Source organism: Populus alba, chromosome 11 (assembly GCF_005239225.2).
Source record: "Populus alba chromosome 11, ASM523922v2, whole genome shotgun sequence".
Taxonomy (NCBI): domain Eukaryota; kingdom Viridiplantae; phylum Streptophyta; class Magnoliopsida; order Malpighiales; family Salicaceae; genus Populus; species Populus alba.
Genome location: NC_133294.1, coordinates 15,761,054 through 15,783,859, shown reverse-complemented (window position 1 = coordinate 15,783,859; position 22,806 = coordinate 15,761,054). Strand labels below are relative to the sequence as shown.

The 22,806-nt window shown below is 32.9% G+C and overlaps 2 protein-coding genes across 2 annotated transcripts; both read left to right on the top strand.

Moving 5' to 3' along the window:
• Window positions 1–2,484: 2,484 nt before the first annotated feature.
• Window positions 2,485–6,381, top strand: LOC118047488 (G-type lectin S-receptor-like serine/threonine-protein kinase At4g27290). The gene is made up of 7 exons (XM_035056794.2): window positions 2,485–3,787; window positions 4,336–4,476; window positions 4,665–4,822; window positions 5,097–5,307; window positions 5,389–5,626; window positions 5,701–5,851; window positions 5,932–6,381. The coding sequence occupies exons 1-7, from the start codon at window positions 2,485–2,487 to the stop codon at window positions 6,235–6,237; spliced, it is 2,508 nt and encodes an 835-aa protein (XP_034912685.2). The 3' UTR covers window positions 6,238–6,381.
• A 6,426-nt stretch (window positions 6,382–12,807) lies between these two features.
• Window positions 12,808–17,276, top strand: LOC118047508 (G-type lectin S-receptor-like serine/threonine-protein kinase At4g27290). The gene is made up of 7 exons (XM_035056816.2): window positions 12,808–14,304; window positions 14,753–14,890; window positions 15,098–15,255; window positions 15,454–15,664; window positions 16,037–16,274; window positions 16,341–16,491; window positions 16,775–17,276. Exons 1-7 carry the CDS (start codon window positions 13,026–13,028, stop codon window positions 17,075–17,077), a joined length of 2,478 nt encoding a protein of 825 aa, XP_034912707.1. The 5' UTR covers window positions 12,808–13,025; the 3' UTR covers window positions 17,078–17,276.
• The last annotated feature ends 5,530 nt before the right edge of the window (window positions 17,277–22,806 follow it).

The following is a 22,806-nucleotide window of genomic DNA, read 5'->3' as shown; positions in this document are numbered from 1 at the left end:
CAGCAATGCCTAGTTTTAGCTGCTTCAATATTGTTTAGGAAGTAGAGTAAATTATTTTTGGTAGTTATTGGGAATTAGGGTTGGAAAAATTAAAATCAGAGTTTGTATTCAACTCTATTTGTTTTTGTATTTTAAAAAACGTTTTGTAAAAATATTATTTTTTTTATTTTAAATTAATAATTTTTTTGATGTTTTTAGATTATTTTGATGAGCTAATAACAAAAAATTTTTTTAAAAAAATTTAAAAAAATATATTATTTTAATATATTTTTAAATAAAAAATAACTACAACCATATTTTTAAACCTAATAATAACAGGAAATTCCAACAGGTGGTAAATGAATCGCGTCGTCCAGCTCGAGGCCAATTTTGTTTTCTTTTCTTGTTTTGGCCTCTTAGCTTTCAGCTTTTCTTGTGGTTTTGGGTCAAAAGAGTTTGGAGTGTTTTATTTGAATGACAAGCTTTTTACTTCGATTGAGTTTTTTTGATTTGGATTTTATTCTCTTTCATTTTCTATTTTTTCTTGGTTTTATAAATAAGATTTTAATTTTTTTATTTTTTTTCCAGACCCTTTTTCTATCTAATTTATTTATTATTATTTTCATGAATTTTTCCACTAAAAAATCAATTTAAATAAGCATTCTTTGTTTTTTAATTTTTAGAATACATAATTCTTTTTGTTAATATTACTTGTGTACAATATCAAACACACATAATAATTATATTAGAATTTTTCTAAATATCAAGGTGAAATACCAAAAAAAAAATCAAAACATATATTTCAATTTCAACCATAAACTAATATTTATGTAAGAAGTATTCCATATTCATAGAGCACACATCATAAAACAGCATATTGAATGGGGGAAAAAAAAAAAGAAGAGGAAGAAGAAAAAGGGCGAAATTCACATCTGTCCCAAGCATGCATGACACGAGCTGATTGACTAGCTACATCAGCGAGGAGTTAGAGCTTGTTTATTTTTAGTTTTAAAAAATTGAATTTTTTTTATGCATAACATGAGCAAATCTTTTTTTTTTTTTTTGTTATTTTTGTAACGCTTTGATTAGTTAATATTTAAAATAAATTTTAAAAAATAAAAAATATTTTTAAAAAAATAAGCATTATCACAATATTAATCTGTCTTTTACCGTCCATCGGTCAAATATATTTTAATTATTTCCTTGCAGTTTTTTTCTCATTTACAAAACTTGCATGTGTGATTTGGTCATGTACATCCAGCTCAGGGACAATAGCATTCAAACAAAGAGTTGGTTTTGCGCAGAAATTTATGTTTGTGTCAACGAAATTTCAATTTTGAAAACCAGATTATTCTACACGACAATGAAGACTAAATTTTATCTCTAAAAATATCTCAAGGATGCATCCTTGTACTTGTCTAGTATATCTAGAAAAACCTAATAAATGTTATTAAATATTAATTTTAAGATTTGAACCGAAGATATAACCTTTTAATATCAAGTCAATCTTAAAGTTTCTATTTAAAATTATATATATATATATATATATATTAACGTTTCATAAATATTAAATTTTTTTAAAATTATATATTTTTATTTTTTTTATCGTTTTACTATATTGATGTAAAAATAATTTTATAAAATAAAAAAATCATTATTTTAATATATTTTTAAATAAAAAACACTTTAAAAAAAACAACCGTTAGTGTACTTTTAAACACCCCTATGAAACTACTTAACCAAGTTCACAAAGATATATACAACTCCTCAAGACTAAAAAGAACAGTTTCAATGACTATTACGAAAGCATTCACGATTTGTTAGTATTGAAAGAAAAAAAAAAAGTGTTCAAATGAGCTAATCATACAACTCATAGAAGACATTTGAAACTTCAGTGATGGCGACATTGTAAGTAGAGAATGAGAACGCATTCACAAAGATATATACAACTCCTCAAGACTAAAAAGGACAGTTTCAATGACTATTAAGAAAGCATTCACGTTTTGTTAGTATTGAAAGGAAAAAAAAAGTGTTCAAATGAGCTAATCATACAACTCATAGAAGACATTTCAAACTTCAGTGATGGCCACATTGTAAGTAGAGAATGAGAACGCATTCACAAAGATATATACAACTCCTCAAGACTGAAAATAACAGTTTCAATGACTATTAAGAAAATATTCACGTTTTGTTAGTATTTAAAGAAAAAAAAGTGTTCAAATGAGCTAATCATACAACTCATAGAAGATATTTGAAACTTCAATGATGGCGACATTGTAATTAGAGAATGAGAACGCACAGAGGTGGTCAAATTGTTATTATCGAATAGTCTTATATGCCTATTATCATTCAGAAGATGCATGGAAAGTCCATTTCAGAGACCATAAGAGTAAAACATTGAAAAATAATAGAAATTTTGGACTTATCATTTCTCTAATTCATCACTTGCTCACCGAAAATCAAAGTAAAAGAAGGCAAGAAATAAAAGTTTATTCAAGCATTACCATGACAAAGTTCACTGCAGCAAAAATTATGAAAGCATATGTAGATAGCACTTCTGCGCTGCTTTATATCTCTATTTTGTTGCTGATCATTAAAATAACCACTGCAATTGACACCATAAATACAACTCAATCTATCAGAGATGGAGACAGCATGGTCTCTGCTGATGGGAGCTTTAAAATGGGATTTTTCAGCCCAGGCAGCTCCAAAAACCGATACTTGGGTATATGGTTCAACAAGGTATCCGTCATGACTGTAGTTTGGGTTGCCAACAGGGAAATCCCCCTCACCAATTCATCAGGTGTGTTAAGGGTTACTGGCGAGGGAATTCTAGTCCTTCTCAATCACAACGAGAGCATCATTTGGTCTTCCAACGCCTCTAGGTCTGCAAGATTTCCAGTAGCACAGCTTTTGGATTCAGGGAATCTTGTTGTCAGAGAAGAGGATGATAATGACCTGGAAAACTCCTTGTGGCAAAGTTTCGATTATCCATGTGATACACTCCTGCCAGGGATGAAGATGGGAAGGAATTCAATAACAGGCTTTGATCGGTACTTGACATCGTGGAAGACAACTGACGATCCATCTAGAGGTAACTTTACTTTCAGATTTGATCCTAGTGGTTATCCTGAGCAAATTCTGACAGAGAATTCAATTCGGCGGTTTCGGTCTGGACCCTGGAATGGCCTGCGTTTTGGTGGTCCTCAATTACGGCCGAACCCTGTATACAAATACGAGTTTGTGTTTAATGACAAGGAGATATTTTACAGATACCAGCTTCTTAACAATTCAATTCTTTCAAGGCTAGTCCTAACTCCAAACGGGGACGTCCGGCGTTTAACATGGACCAAAGAAACAGGCATCTGGTCGTTTTATCTTACACTACTTGTTGATGATTGTAAACGATATGCAGTGTGTGGTGCATATGGGAGCTGTGATATTAACAACTCCCCAGCATGTGGTTGCTTGAAGGGATTTCTACCGAAAGTTCCAAGAACTTGGGACATGATGAACTGGTCAGATGGTTGTGCTAGAAGGACTCCACTAAACTGCACAGGAGATGTGTTTCAAAGGTATTCTGGCGTAGAGCTGCCAGAGACGAGAAAATCGTGGTTTGATAAGAGCATGACTCTTGAGCAATGCAAGAGCATGTGTATGAAGAACTGCTCATGTACAGCTTATGCAAATCTGGACATCAGGGAAGGAGGAAGTGGGTGCCTGCTCTGGTTCAGTGACTTGATTGATATTAGACAATTAAATGATAACGGGCAGGACATTTATATAAGGATGGCTGCATCAGAACAAGGTATGAAGTTATCTATGACCTGAAAAAACAGTCTCTAATTCTGGGATTGTAATAACATTAAAATTTAATTCACGTATAAAGTAGATTAGCCACAAGATAACTGGTGTGAAAGGTTAGAAAAAAAGCAACATGCAAGTGAAGCAAATTTTCTTGCTTTCTTTAACATCCTTAAATCAGGGAATTGAAGTTTATATCAGGCCATAGGTATGTGGAAGCATGTCTTTGTTGATGCTAGTTGGTCTACATCGCGTAAATACTTGGCTCTAAATTCATAGGGTATAAGAGAACTTGAGACAATAAAAATGAATAGGTAAACATATCATCTGGCAACATGATGGACTGATTTACTTTACAAAAGTGGTAATTGTAACTTCTAAAAACCTCAAGTAGTATTAAAATATTCAGTGACACTGTTTATTGTGAATTCATTAGATAGCTGAAATGTTATCTATACTATACTAACCAACCAAAAAATAAAATGGTGATCGGCCCTACTTTCATATTGTTGATCTTTAACTGCCAGTTTTCTGCCAACTGCCTTGTGTCAGATCACAATGATGAAGAGGGGACTAAATCCAATAAAACGAAACATACGAGGATCATAGTGATCTCTGTGGTATCAGCAGGAATGCTGCTTCTTGGCATAGTCTTGGTTCTACTTGTTCGGAAAAAGAAGCAGCAGAAGGGCAGTAAGTTGTTCAATCTAAAGAATTAACTATTTCCCCTGCCCACTGCAATTTTCTACAATTAACTTTGATCTGTAGTAATCTGAGTGACAAATCACAATCATTATTATATTTGAAATGACAATGAAATGTGTGTACATCATAAAATAGAGATCCAGAAGAGATGATACCTACTCTACTTTACTTTTTAGGAAAAGTGACAGGTATTCTTGGAGGAAGAAGAGATGATACCTGCAAGAAGGAAGATCCAGAACTTCAGCTGTTTGATTTGGGTACAATTGCTTGTGTCACCAATAACTTTTCTCTTACCAATAAACTAGGAGAAGGGGGTTTCGGACCTGTTTATAAGGTAATGATATAACAAGTAATCATGCAATTTATTGATGGGCACTGAGATTCATAAAAGAAACTCCAGGCCACCATAGTAGTTCGCTGGTACTAGTTATCTCTAATCTATTTGATAGATTGAATTTACCCTTTCTTATAGATGAAAAAGCAATTGCTTACAAAGTGTTCCAACTTTAATCAGTTCAAACAAATGCAAGTAACATGCAGCATTAAGCAATTTCTCAAATTTTACATACAAACTGACTTTGCTAACTGCAAGGTATGATTATTTACAGGGAATACTAGAAGATGGACAAGAAATAGCTGTGAAGAGGCTCTCAAAGAGCTCAAGACAAGGACTTGATGAGTTCAAGAATGAGGTCATGCATATTGCAAAACTTCAACACCGGAATCTGGTTAAGCTTTTGGGATGCTGCATGCAAGCAGATGAAAGGATGTTGATTTACGAGTTCATGCCTAAAAAAAGCTTGGACATCTTTATTTTTGGTTTGAAACTCTGCATACCATTACAAAGTTAATTAGACTTTCTTTTGTATATGCTTACTGACTTGAGCAAAAATTTCACAGATCGAACACATAGCGCACTACTGGACTGGCCACAGCGCTATCACATTATCAACGGAATTGCTCGTGGACTTCTTTATCTTCACCAAGATTCACGACTAAGAATAATCCACAGAGATTTGAAAGCCAGCAATATCTTATTAGACAACAACATGAACCCAAAAATTTCAGACTTTGGCCTCGCTAGAAGTTTTGGAGAAAATGAAACTGAAGCCAACACAAATAGGGTGGTGGGAACATAGTAAGTACCTCCGGCATTTGCAGTTTATGGCCATTACTAGCAAATGCGATTTAACATCCAATGTTTGCCTGCAGTGGCTACATATCACCAGAGTACGCAATTGATGGGCTCTATTCAGTAAAATCTGATGTCTTCAGCTTTGGAGTATTGGTGCTAGAAATAGTGAATGGGAACAGGAATAGAGGATTCAGTCACCCAGACCACCACCTCAACCTTCTTGGCCATGTAAGTTTCAAAAAAAGTTGAAACATTTTCTTAATTCTACCTACCGAATCTCTTTCCTATAACATGATTTTAATCATCAGGCATGGAGACTATTTACAGAAGGCAGGTCTTCTGAACTTATTACTGAACCAATAGCAGAATCATGCAATTTATCAGAAGCGCTTCGTTCAATTCATGTGGGTCTATTATGCGTACAATGTCATCCAAATGATAGGCCAAGCATGTCATCTGTGGTTTTAATGTTGAGTGGTGAAGGTAAATTGCCTCAGCCAAAACAACCAGGTTTCTTTACTGAAAGGACTTTGGTTGAAGCAAATTCTTCATCAATAAAGAACACATCATGTTCAGTCAATGATTCCACCATAACCCTATTAGAGGCAAGATAGAAACTTTTTTCTTTTTTGTCACTGATATATTTTGTTTCTTGTCATGTTCACAGAAACTATTGTTCTTTTTAGGCTCACTCGTCTCTGCTATTTGTATAGATTATTGGGTCTATGTATGAAAACGACAGTTAGATACTTTTGTTAGCAACATGAACTTGAAAAAACCACTGAAAGTAGCTGAAATGGAGCAAAATATATGACTTCCATATGGTACTTAAAAGAAAAGTAGAAACCACATGCCACCAGTGGATGAAACATAAAGAAATAGAGCATGAAATTGTTGATTACTTTCATTTCCTTTCTTTTTCTGCGTCAAGGATGTACTTGCCATCCAATTTGCAGAGACTAGATCGATGATAGTATATTGTTAATGCAAAGTCTCGTCCAAGAGGTGGCACAGTTTCTCGTTGTGGACTTTTCCCGTAGCTTTTACGCTTGCCAGCAGCCGAGGAAACCACGGCACGTTGGAGTAATACATGAAATCTAAAGATGAAGAGCTTCAAGTTATTTACCTTCATGGTGGCATAATTGTAGAACTAAATCGAATTCCTACCTGGGTTTCCTTTAGGAACCTAAAGTGCTCGTTGTGAGAGACTAAATTGATGTGCTATACTTGGTTAAAATGAAGTCTCTTCCAACTCCAAGCAGTGCTTTTCTCGTTGAGGACTTTTGTCGAACACTGGAAGACATCTGTCGGAAGAAAATCAAATGCTTTTTATGGGTTGTATGGAGCAAATGGACCTGAACGATACTGGGCCTGTAGGTTTTCGCCTCATTCTATTACGATACGTGAGCTTTAAGGGCTGTCTGTATTCGTCTTTTGCATAAAAAAACCATATTTAATAAACCTTTCATAACACCATTTGTACTTCATAAAAATTGATTATAGGCTCTAGATCAGAAAGAAAATAAAAAGGAAAACCAGAGTTTAAATTACAGAAGTAAAATTGAAAATTTAGGTGAAGAAGAGTATAAAAAATTCTATATAATTTGTGCTGAAAAACAAACCCGAAACACTTTTTTATAGCCTCATTTTATTAAGAATTTTAGGAACTAAAATTGATGGAATTCTCTCCTCTATCAACTTTCTGTTCAAGTTTAGAGAAAAATCCTTTTGGAAGAAAACTATATTCTATCATTTATGGGCAAGTAAAAATTTAAGTTGGGAAAAATAATCTCTTATACCTAAAATATTATTTTACAATAAATCTAAACCCAAGCCTGAATCCCGAGTACGAATTAATCTGCGCGTGTGAGTTTAAACTTAAATCCCACTTTACTTAGATTCTTTCTTCTCTAAAAACTTGGATACAATTTAGGGCTAATTTTAACTTTTTATTTTCCCACCATATATACAATTAGGAAAGCTTATTTCTTTTTTACATGGGATAGAAGTCCTTGGAGGGTTATGAGTTTCTTCAAAACATACTAATCAAAAATTCCTTGAGATCAATTTTTTGTTCACCCATCATTTATTTAAATCATGTTAATATTTCATGTTAAAGTTTATGTTGGAAATTAAATTCTAACAAAATTAAATAGATCATATTTTAATTCGACTTCAAATATATTCATTAATCATGTTTTAAACAAAATTTCCAACATCCCCTCTCAATTCCATTCTCCATTTTCTTTCTCCATTGTTCTTGGTTCTCCACTCTCATAATCTATCAACCAACAAGATTATCTTAGAAAGAAAAAAAAAAAAGTATCTTCTTTCTTACCTTTTCTCTTTACAATTTTTTGAAGTTTTTTTCTTAGATATTAAGGCTGATTATTTTGTTATGATATTATATTTTTATTGTTGTCATTTTGTTATTGTTAAAATAATATAGTGTCTAACCTTGTAATTGGGGATGATAAAAATATTTTTGGTTTTATGAATTCTTTTCAGCCTTTTGCTTATTTTGGATATTATATATTGTTTTGCATAAATCTCTTAGATTTGTATTTTGTGTATTTTCTTCATTTAATTTAATTGAAAAAATCAATTCATTGATAATGATATGGAAAAATAAACACATGTTTTCTTAATTACATTATAATTCTATTTAATTTCAGATTTTTATGTTTGAGTTTTTTTTATATATTTTTATGATAAGAAATTTAAAAGGTTTTCTAATTTTATATTTTTCGAAAATTAAAATATGAAAATATTTCACCTATGGTACACTCTTATTCTGTCATAAATGTTGTATAAAATACTTCGATTAATTTTCTGTCAGGAAAACGTATATAAAAAGTCAAAAGAATTAATTTTCTTACAAAAATTATCCACTCATAAGCAATCCATCCTTTTATATATTCATCAAGTGATGAATGAAGACATAATGAACTTGAATTTTGACCTATATAGTCTGTTCTTATCAATCTTCGTACCAAGGCCAATCATGCAGATCAGGATCTTTCGGATTCAAGGCAGGTGAAGAGAAAAGATAAAATAATAATAATAAAGAAAATTATCAGAGATTTCCCGATGTAATGGCATCTCTTCTGTCCCCACGACAGCCATTATTTTCCTACAAAGAGCCTTCCCACTACACTCATCTTCCATCCTTTCTCGACGATGCCCCAGCATTTTCTGCATAATGGGTCATATTCAAACAATGCTTGCTCTGTTTGTGTGTGTACGTATACACACACACACAGAGAAAGCATTGTTGAATATATATATATATATATGTGTGTGTGTGTGTGTGTGTGTGTGTGTGTGTGTGTGTGGTATGTGGTAGGTGGAGTAGGGAAACAGTAGGCAACCATTGTTGAATCTAATATTTTTAAGCAGTAAAAGTTTCACAATATTGCCGACTCATAGTGTGAGAAATTGGGGCATGCTCAACGATGCTTGCTATATAAAACACAAAATGAAGAAAATATTTACTTGGTATCGATCTACTTAGAAATGATAAATCAATCATGTAAAATGATTTTGATATTTTTGAAAACCAATTTAAATTTCTTGGAGTGAAGAAACAATGACGTTGCGAATAAATCTAAAACTATAATAATTGTTAATTGTTTAGTCTAGTATTTTTAAGCAAAAAATGTTTCACATGGCAACTTGGTTTGTCAAGGAAAAAAAAAGTGAATAAATAAACACGTACATATCCACACAAATACAAATTAAAAATACCGAGTTGCCAACCGCTGCGGCGTCACTTTTGACTGCTTTATTTAGTTTAAGCATATTTCACAAGCTCAGCCCACCTCTCTACGACAATCAGATTTTAAATATTTAATTTTTCTTTCTTTTAGGGAGGTTTGGTATTCAGTTTCAATTTATTTTTTATTTTAAATTATTTTTTAATATAATATTTAAAATAAATTTTTTAAAATATATAAAAAATAATTATTTATTACAACATCCCCTTTCTTTTTATGGTCATTGTGCAAGTTGCTACAACTGTTTTTTCAAAATATCAGAATTCCGAGCAACAACTTGATTGATTAATTTTCAAAATATCAGAATTCCGAGCAACAACTTGATTGATTAAAAGGAAGATAAGCAACCAACCAACAGGTGTTTGGCTCAGTGGTTGTTGGGGGTAGCTCTCTTTTCTTCGAAATTCGGTTCGAGTCCTAGTGGGAGTGGGGCTGGAGAGTTTGTTCCCTTCCTGTCTCTATTGGGTCCTCTCTGTGTGGTATGTTTGTCACCCCCGCAGTGCCTTACCTGCTCGCTGAGCTTGTAGGATGTTCAGTGGGCCTTGGGATTAGTCGTGGTGCGCGCAAGCTGGCCCGGATACCTACGTTAATAAAAAAAAAAAAAAAAAGGAAGATAAGCAACAAATTAAGCAACCTTATAGTAGGTGGTGTTATGTAGTAAAAACTTAAGATTAAAAAGTTTGTTTTTTTATGATTTTAGATTTAAATTTATAATTGTTAATATAATGACCACTTAAAAATTACATAATTATTAATTTTAAAATCTATAAAATTAATCAAAATTTACACAAACTAAACTGAACATTAAACAATAAGTGCCCATTGCACAATAACTATCAGCTATCCCCATCTAGCCAATGTTGGTGGCACACGAGGAGGGGAGAGGAGAGTTTTTTTCACCTTAGCAAAGTTAAAAAATAATATTATTTTAATAAAAAATAATCATTCTCATACTTGCAGACATCCCTTTTTTCTCTTCGTGGTCGTTGTGCAAGTTGCTATTTCGAGCAACAACTTTTTTTTTTTTATCAAAATGTAAGAATTTCGAGCAACAACTTGGTTGACTAAAGGAAGATAAGCAATGACTGCCCATTGCACAATAATTATCAGCTATCCCCATCTAGTCAATGCTGGTGGCACACTAGGAGGGGAGAGGAGAGTTTTTTTTTTTCCTTAGCACAGTTAATTTCTTTTAGTAATAGAGCACGTTCCGTAGAATATTCAAGGATGTAACATAATTTCACCAGGTGCAATGATGGAAAGTTTTTTAGCCTTTTAACTCCATCCCTGTATTAAAAAAAAATTTTTTTAATAAAATTAGTTAAAAAAAAATTGAAATCGGTTCAAACTAACTGATTTTAGTTCGGTTTGATTATTTTAGAAAAAAATTCTGTTCAAATCAGTTTAACTCGATTTTTCTCAGTTTGGCTCAGTTTTTCTCTGTTTGGCTCGGTTTTTTTCCAGGGTTTTTTTTTGTTTGAATTCAATTCGGTTTTTTTGGTTTTAGACCTATAAAATCCAAAACTGAACTGGTTAATTTTTTCAAAATTCTAATTTGTTTAATCGTTTTTTTTGGTTCGATTTTTTCAGTTTTCTCGATTTAATCAGTTTTTAAGTTTTTTAGCTAACCCCTAGAAAAAACCAAATTAGTTTTCTAATTCTATCAATGTCTAACCCATCTTTGATAACAATTAACAATCCAATTTCATAATTAAACAGAATGATTCATCTAATATAATATTTTATTAAAATTAAACTAAATACATGTAATTATCTATTCATAATTCTTTTAATATTATATCATATAATCTAACTACATCTAAAATCATAACAGCTCTTCTCTACGTACACGACGCGTGTGGTTAATTCTGGTAACCAAAAATATCTTTTTAGATTCTTCTCAATGTCTATTTTATGTAATGATGATGAGTATAGAAAATAGAACTCCGATTTAGCTCCAACAACCATTTCTTTTTTTTTTTTTCTTGTTTCTTTCCTCCCTCTCCCATGATTTTTATGCCCTACCATGCAATATTTCAAATCATGCACCTAGTTTTTTTTTTCATTTTAGTCCCTGATCTTTTGGTTAATATTTGTTTTATTTGGAATAACTTATGAAAATCAAAATTTATTTCAATTTCATTCTCATTTGATTTTTTTTTGTTAGATTTGGTCTTCATCTTTCAATCTTTATTTATGTCATCTAAAATAATTTTTATAATTTAATTTTTTGGCTGATTCACCCTCGATCATTTTTTTCCTATTAGATTTTTTCCTTATTTTTTTCTTTGCTTTACCAAATTTTTTAGTTTGATATTTTTTATACTTAATTTCATCTTTCAACATTGAATTATTTTAAATTTGAGCTTTTAGGTTAAGCCCATTTTGAAATTTCATTGGTTGTATTTTGAAAAACTAAGTTAGGTTAAGAACGTTAACTAGGGGTTGCTTTGTTTTTTTAATCATTATTTTAATTTTTTTTAAAAATTTTATAGTTTAATATTTATTTTATTAGAGATTGGGCTATGTGTGTTTTATATGCTTTTTACATCCTTTGTTTTATCCCTTTTTTTTATTATTTATTTCTTATTTGGTTGGGTTATTAGGGTCCTTATGTTTTTTTTCTTTATTAAATTTATTTTTTCAAAATAAATTTTATTCTTAAATTAAATAGAATTGATTAATTGAATATAGTTGGATACTTACTTCGTTGTGTTTTGTTCGATTTGCTTTTGTAGGCCATTACTCTATTGAACCATACATCTTCTTTCAATGTCATTTTATATCCTTTTATAGTGGAGTTTGAACCATCTCATGAAACTCTTATGGTCATCGGATATGTCTACAGTGAAGTAGTACTGGGTCTCCATCAATTTTTTCTTTCTTCTCCTTACATATAGGATATTGATGATTTATTTTTTTTAGTTAATTATTACCAAGTATTTTTTTTATGTACATTTATTATTGTTGTCTTCGATTTAAATCATATTAAAAAATTAACTATCTTACTAGATATAGCCAAGTTACTAACTTGAATGTTAGGTTTTTCTTGTTTTTTTTAAAAACATTATCATCGCCTAATCAATTTTTTTTATATTTAAAAAAATTGAGTCGGTTCCCAATCTGGTACCGACTAGATGGATGGTATCTGTGAGAGAGATGGGGCCAAAAGGTTAATTATAAGTAATCATTTTATAGGGGTCTAAATGGACAAACCCTTAACATAGGGATACTTTCAATTTATAAACAAAATATAGGGTGATTCGAAGCAGAGAAAAAGCATGTGAAGGTTCGCAATATTATGGATTGGAACTACTTATTTTAATTCTTTTTCACATGTTTTTGTTTTTACTTGTTTGGTGCAATCTTGCTGTCTAACAGTCAAATTTAAAGGAGGAGGCACATGATAGATACTGCATAATATACAGGGATTCAATCAAATCAAAAGCCATTGACGCGATCTTGTAAAAAAGTTCGAAGAGTATTGTGACATCCCACCTAACCGCGCGCGCCTCAGCTCAAAGCAGACCACTTGTGCCCTCAAATATGCCGTTTTTAGCAAGAACATTTTCACCATCTATGGCAGCCATCAATAACAAAAAGTGAGGTACAGGGAAAAGGAGACAATGGGAGTACCAACGGAACATTGCATTCTTGTACTTCTTTTTTGCTCCTCTTTATTGCTTATTGTAGAAACAGCAACTGCTATTGACACCATAAACACAACTAACTCCATTAGAGATGGTGATACCATAGTTTCAGCTGAAGGAACCTATGTGTTGGGATTTTTCAGCCCTGGAGAATCCAAGAACCGATACGTAGGGATATGGTATGGCAAGATACCTGTCATGACTCTAGTTTGGGTTGCCAATAGAGAGACCCCCCTTAATGATTCATCAGGTGTTTTAAGGCTAACTGACTTGGGAATTCTTGTCATTCTCAATCAGAATGGGACCATAATTTGGTCTTCCAACTCATCGAGATCTGCTTCTAATCCAGCTGCTCAACTTCTGGATTCAGGAAACCTTGTTGTGAAAGAGGAGGGTGATAACCTGGAAAATTCCTTGTGGCAGAGTTTTGAACATCCAACTGATACAATTTTGCCAGGCATGAAGCTAGGAAGGAATAGAATAACAGGCATGGAGTGGTACATGACATCGTGGAAGTCACCAGATGATCCTTCCAGAGGTAACTTTACTTGTATGCTTATTCCTTACGGATATCCTGAGTTGGTTGTGATGCAAGGTTCAAAAATTAAGTACAGATCAGGGCCATGGGAAGGCCTGCGGTTCAGTGGGATACCTAACTTGAAACCAAATCCCGTGTATAGATTTGAATTTGTTATTAGTGAGGAGGAGACATTCTACAGAGAAAGTCTTGTTGATAAGTCAATGCTTTGGAGGTTCATGACAGATCAGAGTGGCAATATCCCGAGCCTCGCTTGGTTAGTGCAAACGCAAAGTTGGTTGCTTTATGAAACAGCAAACTCAGATAATTGTGATCGCTATGCACTATGTGGTGCAAACGGTTTATGCAGTATTCAAAGCTCGCCAGTGTGTGAATGCTTCGATGGGTTCGTACCAAAAGTTCCAACAGACTGGGCCGTGACAGTATGGTCAAGTGGCTGTGTTAGAAGGACTCCGCTTAATTGTTCTGGAGATGGGTTTCGAAAGCTCTCTGGAGTGAAGATGCCTGAGACAAAAGCGTCATGGTTTGACAAGAGTTTGGATCTTGAGAAATGCAAGAACACGTGCTTGAAGAACTGCAGCTGTACAGCATATTCAAATATGGACATCAGGGGTGGAGGAAGTGGATGCTTGCTCTGGTTTGGTGACCTCATTGATAATAGAAGGTTTTCTGAAAACGAGCAAAATATTTATATCAGGATGGCTGCATCAGAACTAGGTATGAATTTATCCTCAGACTACAAAACTCAAAATTTCTTAATTGTAGAGAGTCATTTATTGACTTGTCTAACTGCCTAAATGATTGGTTCTAATACTAAATTTGCTCAAGCAAAAGGTAACATAGAAATCAAATGGCATTAAAAGCATATTTTCTGCCTCCTCTTCTTTCAGGCCATCCTATTGTGGTTTTACAGAACATGACATGACATGAAACATGAAAATTTACGAATGTGTTGTCACTTTCTAACATCATAGACTGATTTGTCCTGCCTAGAGCAGTGTTAATCTATGAGTGTATGAGTTGATAACTGAAGTGTAAGGATTCCATCAGCTGAAGAAAATTTCCCATCCATTCTAATTAGTAATTACTAACCAAAAACATACATTGGCCATTTTGCATTTCCTGTTATAGTTTATAACTTCAGTTTCTCTCTGTTATGGTGCAGATAATGGTGACGGTGCAGAGATCAATGCTAAGTCCAATGTGAAGAAAATAATCATAATAAGCACTTTGTCTACAGGAATTTTTCTCCTTGGACTGGTTTTGGTCTTGTATGTTTGGAGAAGGAAGCACCAGAAAAAAGGTATATATCTGCACAGCATGAAAATCTAACCACTTCTATCGCCCCATCCCTCGATTTACATAAATGAGCTTTACCTTATTGAGAATTTGATTTCGAGTTTTCCTAGGTGCCTCGCAAATTGTTATACTTTGTCTTCAAGAAATTTGATTATAACAATAAATAGAGATCTCCTGCTTCCTTTTTATTTACACACAGTTCTACCTGCAGGAAGAAGTACTGGTGCTTTTAAAAGATGGTCATACAAGAAGCACAAAAAGGAAGATCTAAAACTACCATTGTTTGATTTGGATACCTTAGCTTGTGCAACAGATAATTTTTCTGTTGACAATAAACTCGGAGAAGGGGGTTTCGGGTCTGTTTACAAGGTACTAATCTGTAAACAATATCTTGATGGTTTTCAAATTCATTATATAAACTCCTATCACCACATGACGCAAAAAAGCATTCCGTTTGGAAAGAGTTCCAACAGATTTGGTTTGCTAGTAATATGCAACATCCCATCATGATTCCCAACTTTCACTAGACAGTATGATTTACTTATGATAGCGAGTGATTTTTCGCAGGGAACATTAACAGATGGGCGAGAAATTGCTGTGAAGAGGCTCTCTAAGAATTCGAGACAAGGAATTGGCGAGTTCAAGACTGAGGTTGAGTATATTGTGAAATTTCAGCACCGGAATCTAGTTCAGCTTCTAGGATGCTGCTTCGAGGGAGATGAAAAGATGTTAATCTATGAGTTACTGCCAAACAAAAGTTTGGACTTCTACATTTTCAGTAAGAATCTCTCAAAACCTGTACATATGCATGCTAATAATCATACTTCTTTATCTCCGACTTTGTACTAGTACCAAAAACAAGTCTCTGTGTACTGCTTTGAGAAAAGACCTAAAATTAAGTTTGGTAGTTCTGAGGAAAAGGAGGCTGCCATCAGCACCAAAAACAACCATTTGTTGAGCTTCCTTTATAGCCTTTATGACAAAGGATTGGTGGGAAGTATTTCCTCCACTTTCTTTGTCACACCTGCCACCTTATTTATTTGAGATTATAACTTAAAATTTCTCAAGTGTTAATCATCACAAGCTGTTTTGTTTTCTTTCAAACACATTTATGGACCTAATGTACTGACCTGAGAAACAAATTGTGCAGATGAAACAGAGGACACGCTACTAGATTGGCCAACACGCTACAACATCATCAATGGAATAGCTCGTGGACTTCTTTATCTTCATCAAGATTCACGGCTAAGAGTAATTCATAGGGACCTGAAAGCCAGCAATATTCTACTGGATTATGAATTGAACCCAAAGATTTCAGACTTTGGCCTGGCTAGAAGTTTTGGAGGAAATGAAATTGAAGCCAATACCCTTAAAGTGGCTGGAACATAGTAAGTGATATGATTTTACCTTCATTTTCTGCAAATGCAACCTTAACATTCGTTGAATACATGCAGTGGCTACATTTCCCCAGAGTATGCAATTGAAGGGCTCTACTCAGTAAAATCGGATGTCTTCAGCTTTGGTGTATTAGTGCTAGAGATAGTGAGTGGATATAAGAACAGGGGGTTCAGTCATCCAGAACACAGTCTCAACCTTCTAGGGCATGTAAGTGTCAAAACTATGTTACTTCGACTCATCATTTCTCTTTACTCTGAAACCTGCGTCAGGTTTCCATAGGCTTGGTCATGTCTACTGATAGTACGCCTTAAATTGATAAAAAGAAATGAATAAATATTGAAAAGAAAACAATTCTGAGAAGGTTAAGCATGTCGGACACACATCTCTTTTTGGATTTGGATCTCAGAGTCTAGAGAACATTGTGTCAATGGAAACATTTCTTACTTCTAGATACCAAATCTGCTATTGGTAACATGGTTTTGTTTACTAGGCTTGGAGACTATTTCGAGAAGGGAGGCCTATGGAACTGGTTAGGCAATCAATAATTGAAGCATGCAATCTATCTGAAGTGCTACGTTCAATTCACGTGGCTCTACTCTGTGTTCAAGATAATCGAGAAGATAGACCAGACATGTCATATGTGGTTTCGATGTTGAGTAATGAAAATACATTACCTCAGCCTAAACATCCAGGATTTTTTATTGAAAGGGATCCAGCTGAAGCAAGTTCAACAAGCGAGAGCACAGCATATTCAGCTAACAAATGCTCGATTACACAATTACAGGCAAGGTAGATCCCATTTTGTGTTCATATCTTTTGTTTCGTCTTGATGGGCTTGATTTTGTATCTTAGAAGCTGTAGTTCCAATGTTGTGTGGTGAAGGCACATTGCTCTGCCAATGCAACCAGAATCTTTTTTTCCCTGAACGGGAATTTATTTTTGCACTACTATTATTTGTTTCAACCTTGTGTTAAAAGAAGTCATAGTTTTTCTGTCGGTGTTTATATATATATATATATATATATATATATATATATCAAGATTCTTTATTGAAAAAGGGCTATTTAGATAAAAAGGAATTAAGAATTATTTCTCTTTTAAGCTAAATTGCTTACACTTGTTATGAAAGGCTAAAAGAAGTAAGAGTTAGACCTTCCTTTCATTGTTTTAAAACCCGGTCCGGTTCGGCCTGGCGGGTCGACCCGGGACTTGACAAACCTGGATCTAAAACCGGGCCGGATTTAAAAAAAAAATAAGGAAAGTCAAAACTCAGTGTGACTCAGCTGATCTAATGAATTGACCCAGTGACCCAGTTGACCCGGTTGCAACCTGTTGACTTTTGTTTTTGTTTTTTTTTTACCAAAACAATGTTTTAATTTTTTTAAAACAATAGAAATTAACCTGATGACTTGATCGAAATCCGGTGACCCGGTCAAAACTCGATTCTTGATCTAGACCAGATTTAAAAACTATTCTTCCTCTCCTAAACCCTGCTTCGAAGCAGATCTCTCTAATACATCTCAAGGAAAAGGCATGGACATTAGTCCTGTCACAATACTCGTATCTATCCATACGCATACGCAGTCGAATAAAGCCCATCGTGTATCCATTTGACAAGCAACTTGAATCGATGCTAAGCTAAGAAAATGACATCGATTAATACATAATAAATTAATTTTGTAGGGACATCGAGCATATACAGATTATATATGTCAAGAGCCATACTAGAAAGTTTTGATGTCGATTTCAAAGGTGGGGCTGTCTTTTTAAACTTGGTAAAAAGTCTCAGCCAGAGTAAAACGGAAGAATATTAACGCTGTTTCCTTCAGCTTTTTGTCAGTTTCTTATGGATACAGTCGATACAACTATAATTAACATGTTATATCTTGAAATTTTCGGCTTTAACTTTCTGTATTGAATTGATTTTTTTAATATAATATTAGAACTTTTGATGATTAAATAGTCACGAGTTCAAATTTTATTATTCCTATTTATCTAATAAAAATCAATTACATGATAATATAGATTTGTATAAATTTCAAGTTAAAAAAACTTTCACTTGAAATAGGTATGTTAGAGAATAATATATATCATATCTTTAGACCCCACCTAATAGCTTAAACTATTGAATTTTAATGATTTTTTTGACATGGTATCAAAGTCTTGATTACCAAGCAATTATAAATTTAAATATCATCAACATCAGTTATTGAGCTTTTATTTCAAAATTATATATTAAAATATAATATAAATAATATCTTCAATCTACATTATTTCCGAATCCTTTTACTGCATTCGATAGGATGAACTGCTAAAAATCTAAAAGAAACAAGTCCAACGAAAAAAGGACACGTTCCCTAGCTGACAAATATTCCAGCCCAAATTTCTTACTCTCAAAATTAAGGAGAAAACAGGTCCGAAAGGAAGTTCAGAAATGTGTAGAATGCTAGTGGTTGTAATTGTCTGCAATGTCATGGGAATGGACAACGTAAATGTGTCACCTATCCTTGAGGGAACTGTCATTTCACAGAACAAGCTTGAACAACCACTGTAAAACTTCCATCTTAGGAGTTGTTTACTAAAGTGACGACTCAAGTGCTGCAAAAAACCCCAAATTGATAAAAAGGTTTATGAGAGATTAAGTGATTGCAACTGATATGTGTAGTTACCTCTACCAATATCACCCTCTTCAGTGAGCATTTTCAGTTTGATTTTAGTTTGATTTTTATCTAAAAATATAACTAAAATAAAATTTTAAAAAATTAAAAAAATTCAAACCAGAACCAATTCAAACCAACAACTATCAATTTAATTTGATTTTTTAACATAAAAACCTATATTTTTTTTTAGCTTTTTTAGGCTTTCTAATAAGCTTGTAATTACTGTTAATATTATCTAATTTTGTTACAAGATTCTATAATACATTTAATATTTTTTGTCACTAAATATTCATTTATATTAAATTATTAGTGCTTAATATTATGTTTAATATGTTGCAAGTCTTTTCTAATATTTGTGTTTTGAACTCCTCCTACATCAAAGTTTAAATAACACACACCAAGTTAAAATTTAAATTACAAAGCAGTGCCTTCAAAAAGAATTAAAAAGAAACAACAAATAACATTGCCATAAAAAATAAAACACTTCATGTAAAAAATATAAATCTTCATTGTGCATATCATCCCAGTCGAAAAGCACATCAAGATGACAAGAACATTGCACTTTGATTCCTTAATACCATTGACATCAAAACCTAGAAATCAAGATCTAAAATTATAACATGATAAAATAAATTAAAATATGTTTAAAAAAAAAAGATAGTATTTTACCATCAAAGTAACTTTTGAACTAATTATCATCCGTTACTGGATGTAACTTTTCACCAAATTCTACAAAATAAAAAAATTAGACATATTAGATGATTGCAGACGATTTAATTAATAAATCACAAAATAAAAGATGCAAGTTTATAAAAAAAAAAAAAATTTACCTGACTCATGGTTTTCATAAGTTTCAAGATCATTTATCGAGCTTCTAATATCAGTTGGATTTGATTCATGATGCAACCAATTTTGACAACAGATGAGTGCTTGAACAGTTGCTGGAGATAGAGAACTTCGAAATTGATCAAGTACATGACCACTTGTGCTAAATGCTGATTTAGAAGCCACTGTGGATATAGGAATAGCCAGAACATGTTGTGCAACTTTTGAAAGTATCTTATATCTAAAAGCATTACTCTTCCACCAACCCAAAATATCTAACTTATCATCATCAGGATCCTCACAACTATCAATCAAATACCTCTCAACCTCATTTTTATTTTCCACTCTCTCCATCTCCTGTAAATATCTTTTGAATTGAACCAAAATGTCAACATCTACGTCCACATCATCAATAACATTAACATCTTGTTTATGCCTATTATCATCCACCACTTCATCAATTTTCAAATAAAACTCATACAAGCTCATCAAAGTATCTTTCACCTTATTTGTTAGCAATTGTACTTTGTCATAATCATACAAATCACCAAAACAAAATTTCACATATTTCAACTTAAAACGTGGATCTAAGACATTAGCCACATATAACAAAAAAATCTGATTTACTTCAAAACTCCAATACTTCTCAAACTTTAACATCATATTCATCGCCATTCCACTTAAAATATTATCTTTATTTTTACACAATTGCAACAAGTTTGTATGCATGTAAATCAATTCATTGAAGAAAGAATTTGATGTGACATGCAATGAGCTAGAAAATCTCAATGTAACCATATAAAAGATCTTTAAGAACTTCACCAAAGTTCTAGCACTTTCCCAATCCTCCAAACCAGGTGGCCCTATGTTTTTTTTATTCCCCTTTGAATCAACCTCCAAAAAGTAACTCATATACCTAGGTTCTTTTTCACCTAACCTCACAAACACCTTTTCAAACTTTTCAGCAGCTTCTAGCATAAGATAAGTTGAATTCCATCGAGTTGCAACATCTAAACACAATGATTTCTTACACTCTATATGCAACTCTTCTGCACACTTCTTAAATGCAAGTTGCCTCGACGGTGAAGATCTAACAAACCTAATTGCATTTCGAATCTTAACAACTGAAACATTAATCTCTTTCAAGCCATCACACACAATGAGGTTTACAATGTGTGCACAACATCTAACATGCAAATGCTCATTTGATAATATATTAGTTGACCAATCTTTCATCATATTTTTCAAAAATGAAATAGTCACATTATTAGAGCTTGCATTATCTATTGTGACAGTCAAAACTTTATCAATCCCCCACTCTAAGATACAATTCTCAATAACTTGACCAATTGTCTCACCCATATGATTGGAAACTTGACAAAAATTGAGAATTCTTTTATGCAAATTCCACTCATTATCAATCCAATGAGCTGTTAAACACATATAGTTAATATTTTGGATTGATGTCCATGTATCTGTTGTTAAGCACAATCGTTGACCTCTAAGAGCTGTCTTCAGTCTATCCTTCTCTTCGACATAAAGTTTCAAACAATCTCTCATAATAGTGAAACGAGAAGGAATGTCAAATCTAGGTTGCATAGTACTAGTAAACAATTTAAATCCCCAACCCTCCAAAAAATTAAAAGGCAACTCATCAATTATAACCATCTTTGCTAGTGCTTGTCTACATTCATCATAATTATAACCTATTGCCTTAAGAGTTCCCACATTTTGTTCTCCCAATTCACCCTTCTCTATCTTAGGTTCTAATACCAAAACTTTTTGTTTCTCATCAACTACAAAAGGAAACTTTTTGCATGCTTTTAAATGACTCCACATATTACTTGTGTCATTAACAATATCATGGCATGCATAATGTTTTCCACAATAATTACATTCAGCTCTAGGGGCTTTAAGATCAACATCAAGTTTTGTATAGTGATCCCAAATTTGTAACTTTATTTTATCATCAGCATTTCTTTTCCTTGATGTAAAGATTTGAGGTTGTTTACCGTTTGTATCTGTGGTGGATCCTGCAGTGGTTGATTCCGCATTAGTTTTTGAAGTTGGAGAATTGGTTGATGTTGGTGTAGTACCTGTTGATGAAGTATTTTGAATTTGAGGATTTTCCATCTGTTATTACATAATGAAAACATGTCAACAACCATAATTTATAATAGACTTAAATGTACTAAAATTCAAAGAAACTAATAGAAACTTAAATGTACTAAAATTCAAAGAAACATGCATCATGTTTTACAGTCAAAACTAAAATTCTGGACACGCTTAAGCTAACACATGATTTACATCCAAAATTTGGACTGCAGTCACTAACACATGACCTATTTTTCTTCCATCTTAAAGAAACTAATAGATACTTAAATGTATTAAAACTCAATCCACATGAATGATTGTATGCAGATGCTGGAAAATCCACCCACCTTCTCTTTTCTCACCCCTCAAGTTTGATTCTTAGCCTTTTTTACAGCCAATGATTCTGTGTTGAGGTCTCAGTCTCAAGTTATGGTTCAAAATTGACCTTAGTACATGTGGACGGGGTGGTTTGCATGTAATGGTAAGTTATTCAACTAGAAAAAAAAAATTCAGATTTCAGAATTGATAAATTACAGAGTCCACCGAAACCCCCCCCCTCTCTCTCTTTGGAGCTGAGAACAATGTTAAACCAAATTCAGCTAAATTTGTGAGAATTAGAGAAATTTTTCATTAACTACTATCCTTTAACAAACTCTGGAGTCAAATTAAGGAAGGCCTTGCTATTAGTTTTCCACAGCTGTCTCATTCCCTAGATTTTTCTTCATCTAGAACTTCATTTGTAATATATGGTTTAATTTGTTTCTCTGAGTCAACTTTGAAATTATAGATGTAATTTGCAAGTCCTTACTTGTTTTGCAGTAACCCTTGATTGGATGGCGAGGAAAGTTTTGTTGAGAGAAAAATCAGAATCGCTTTTCATAGATTGCCATTTCATCATCAAATTATTTCATGCATTATTCATTGTTATTGCTTTCATGTATTT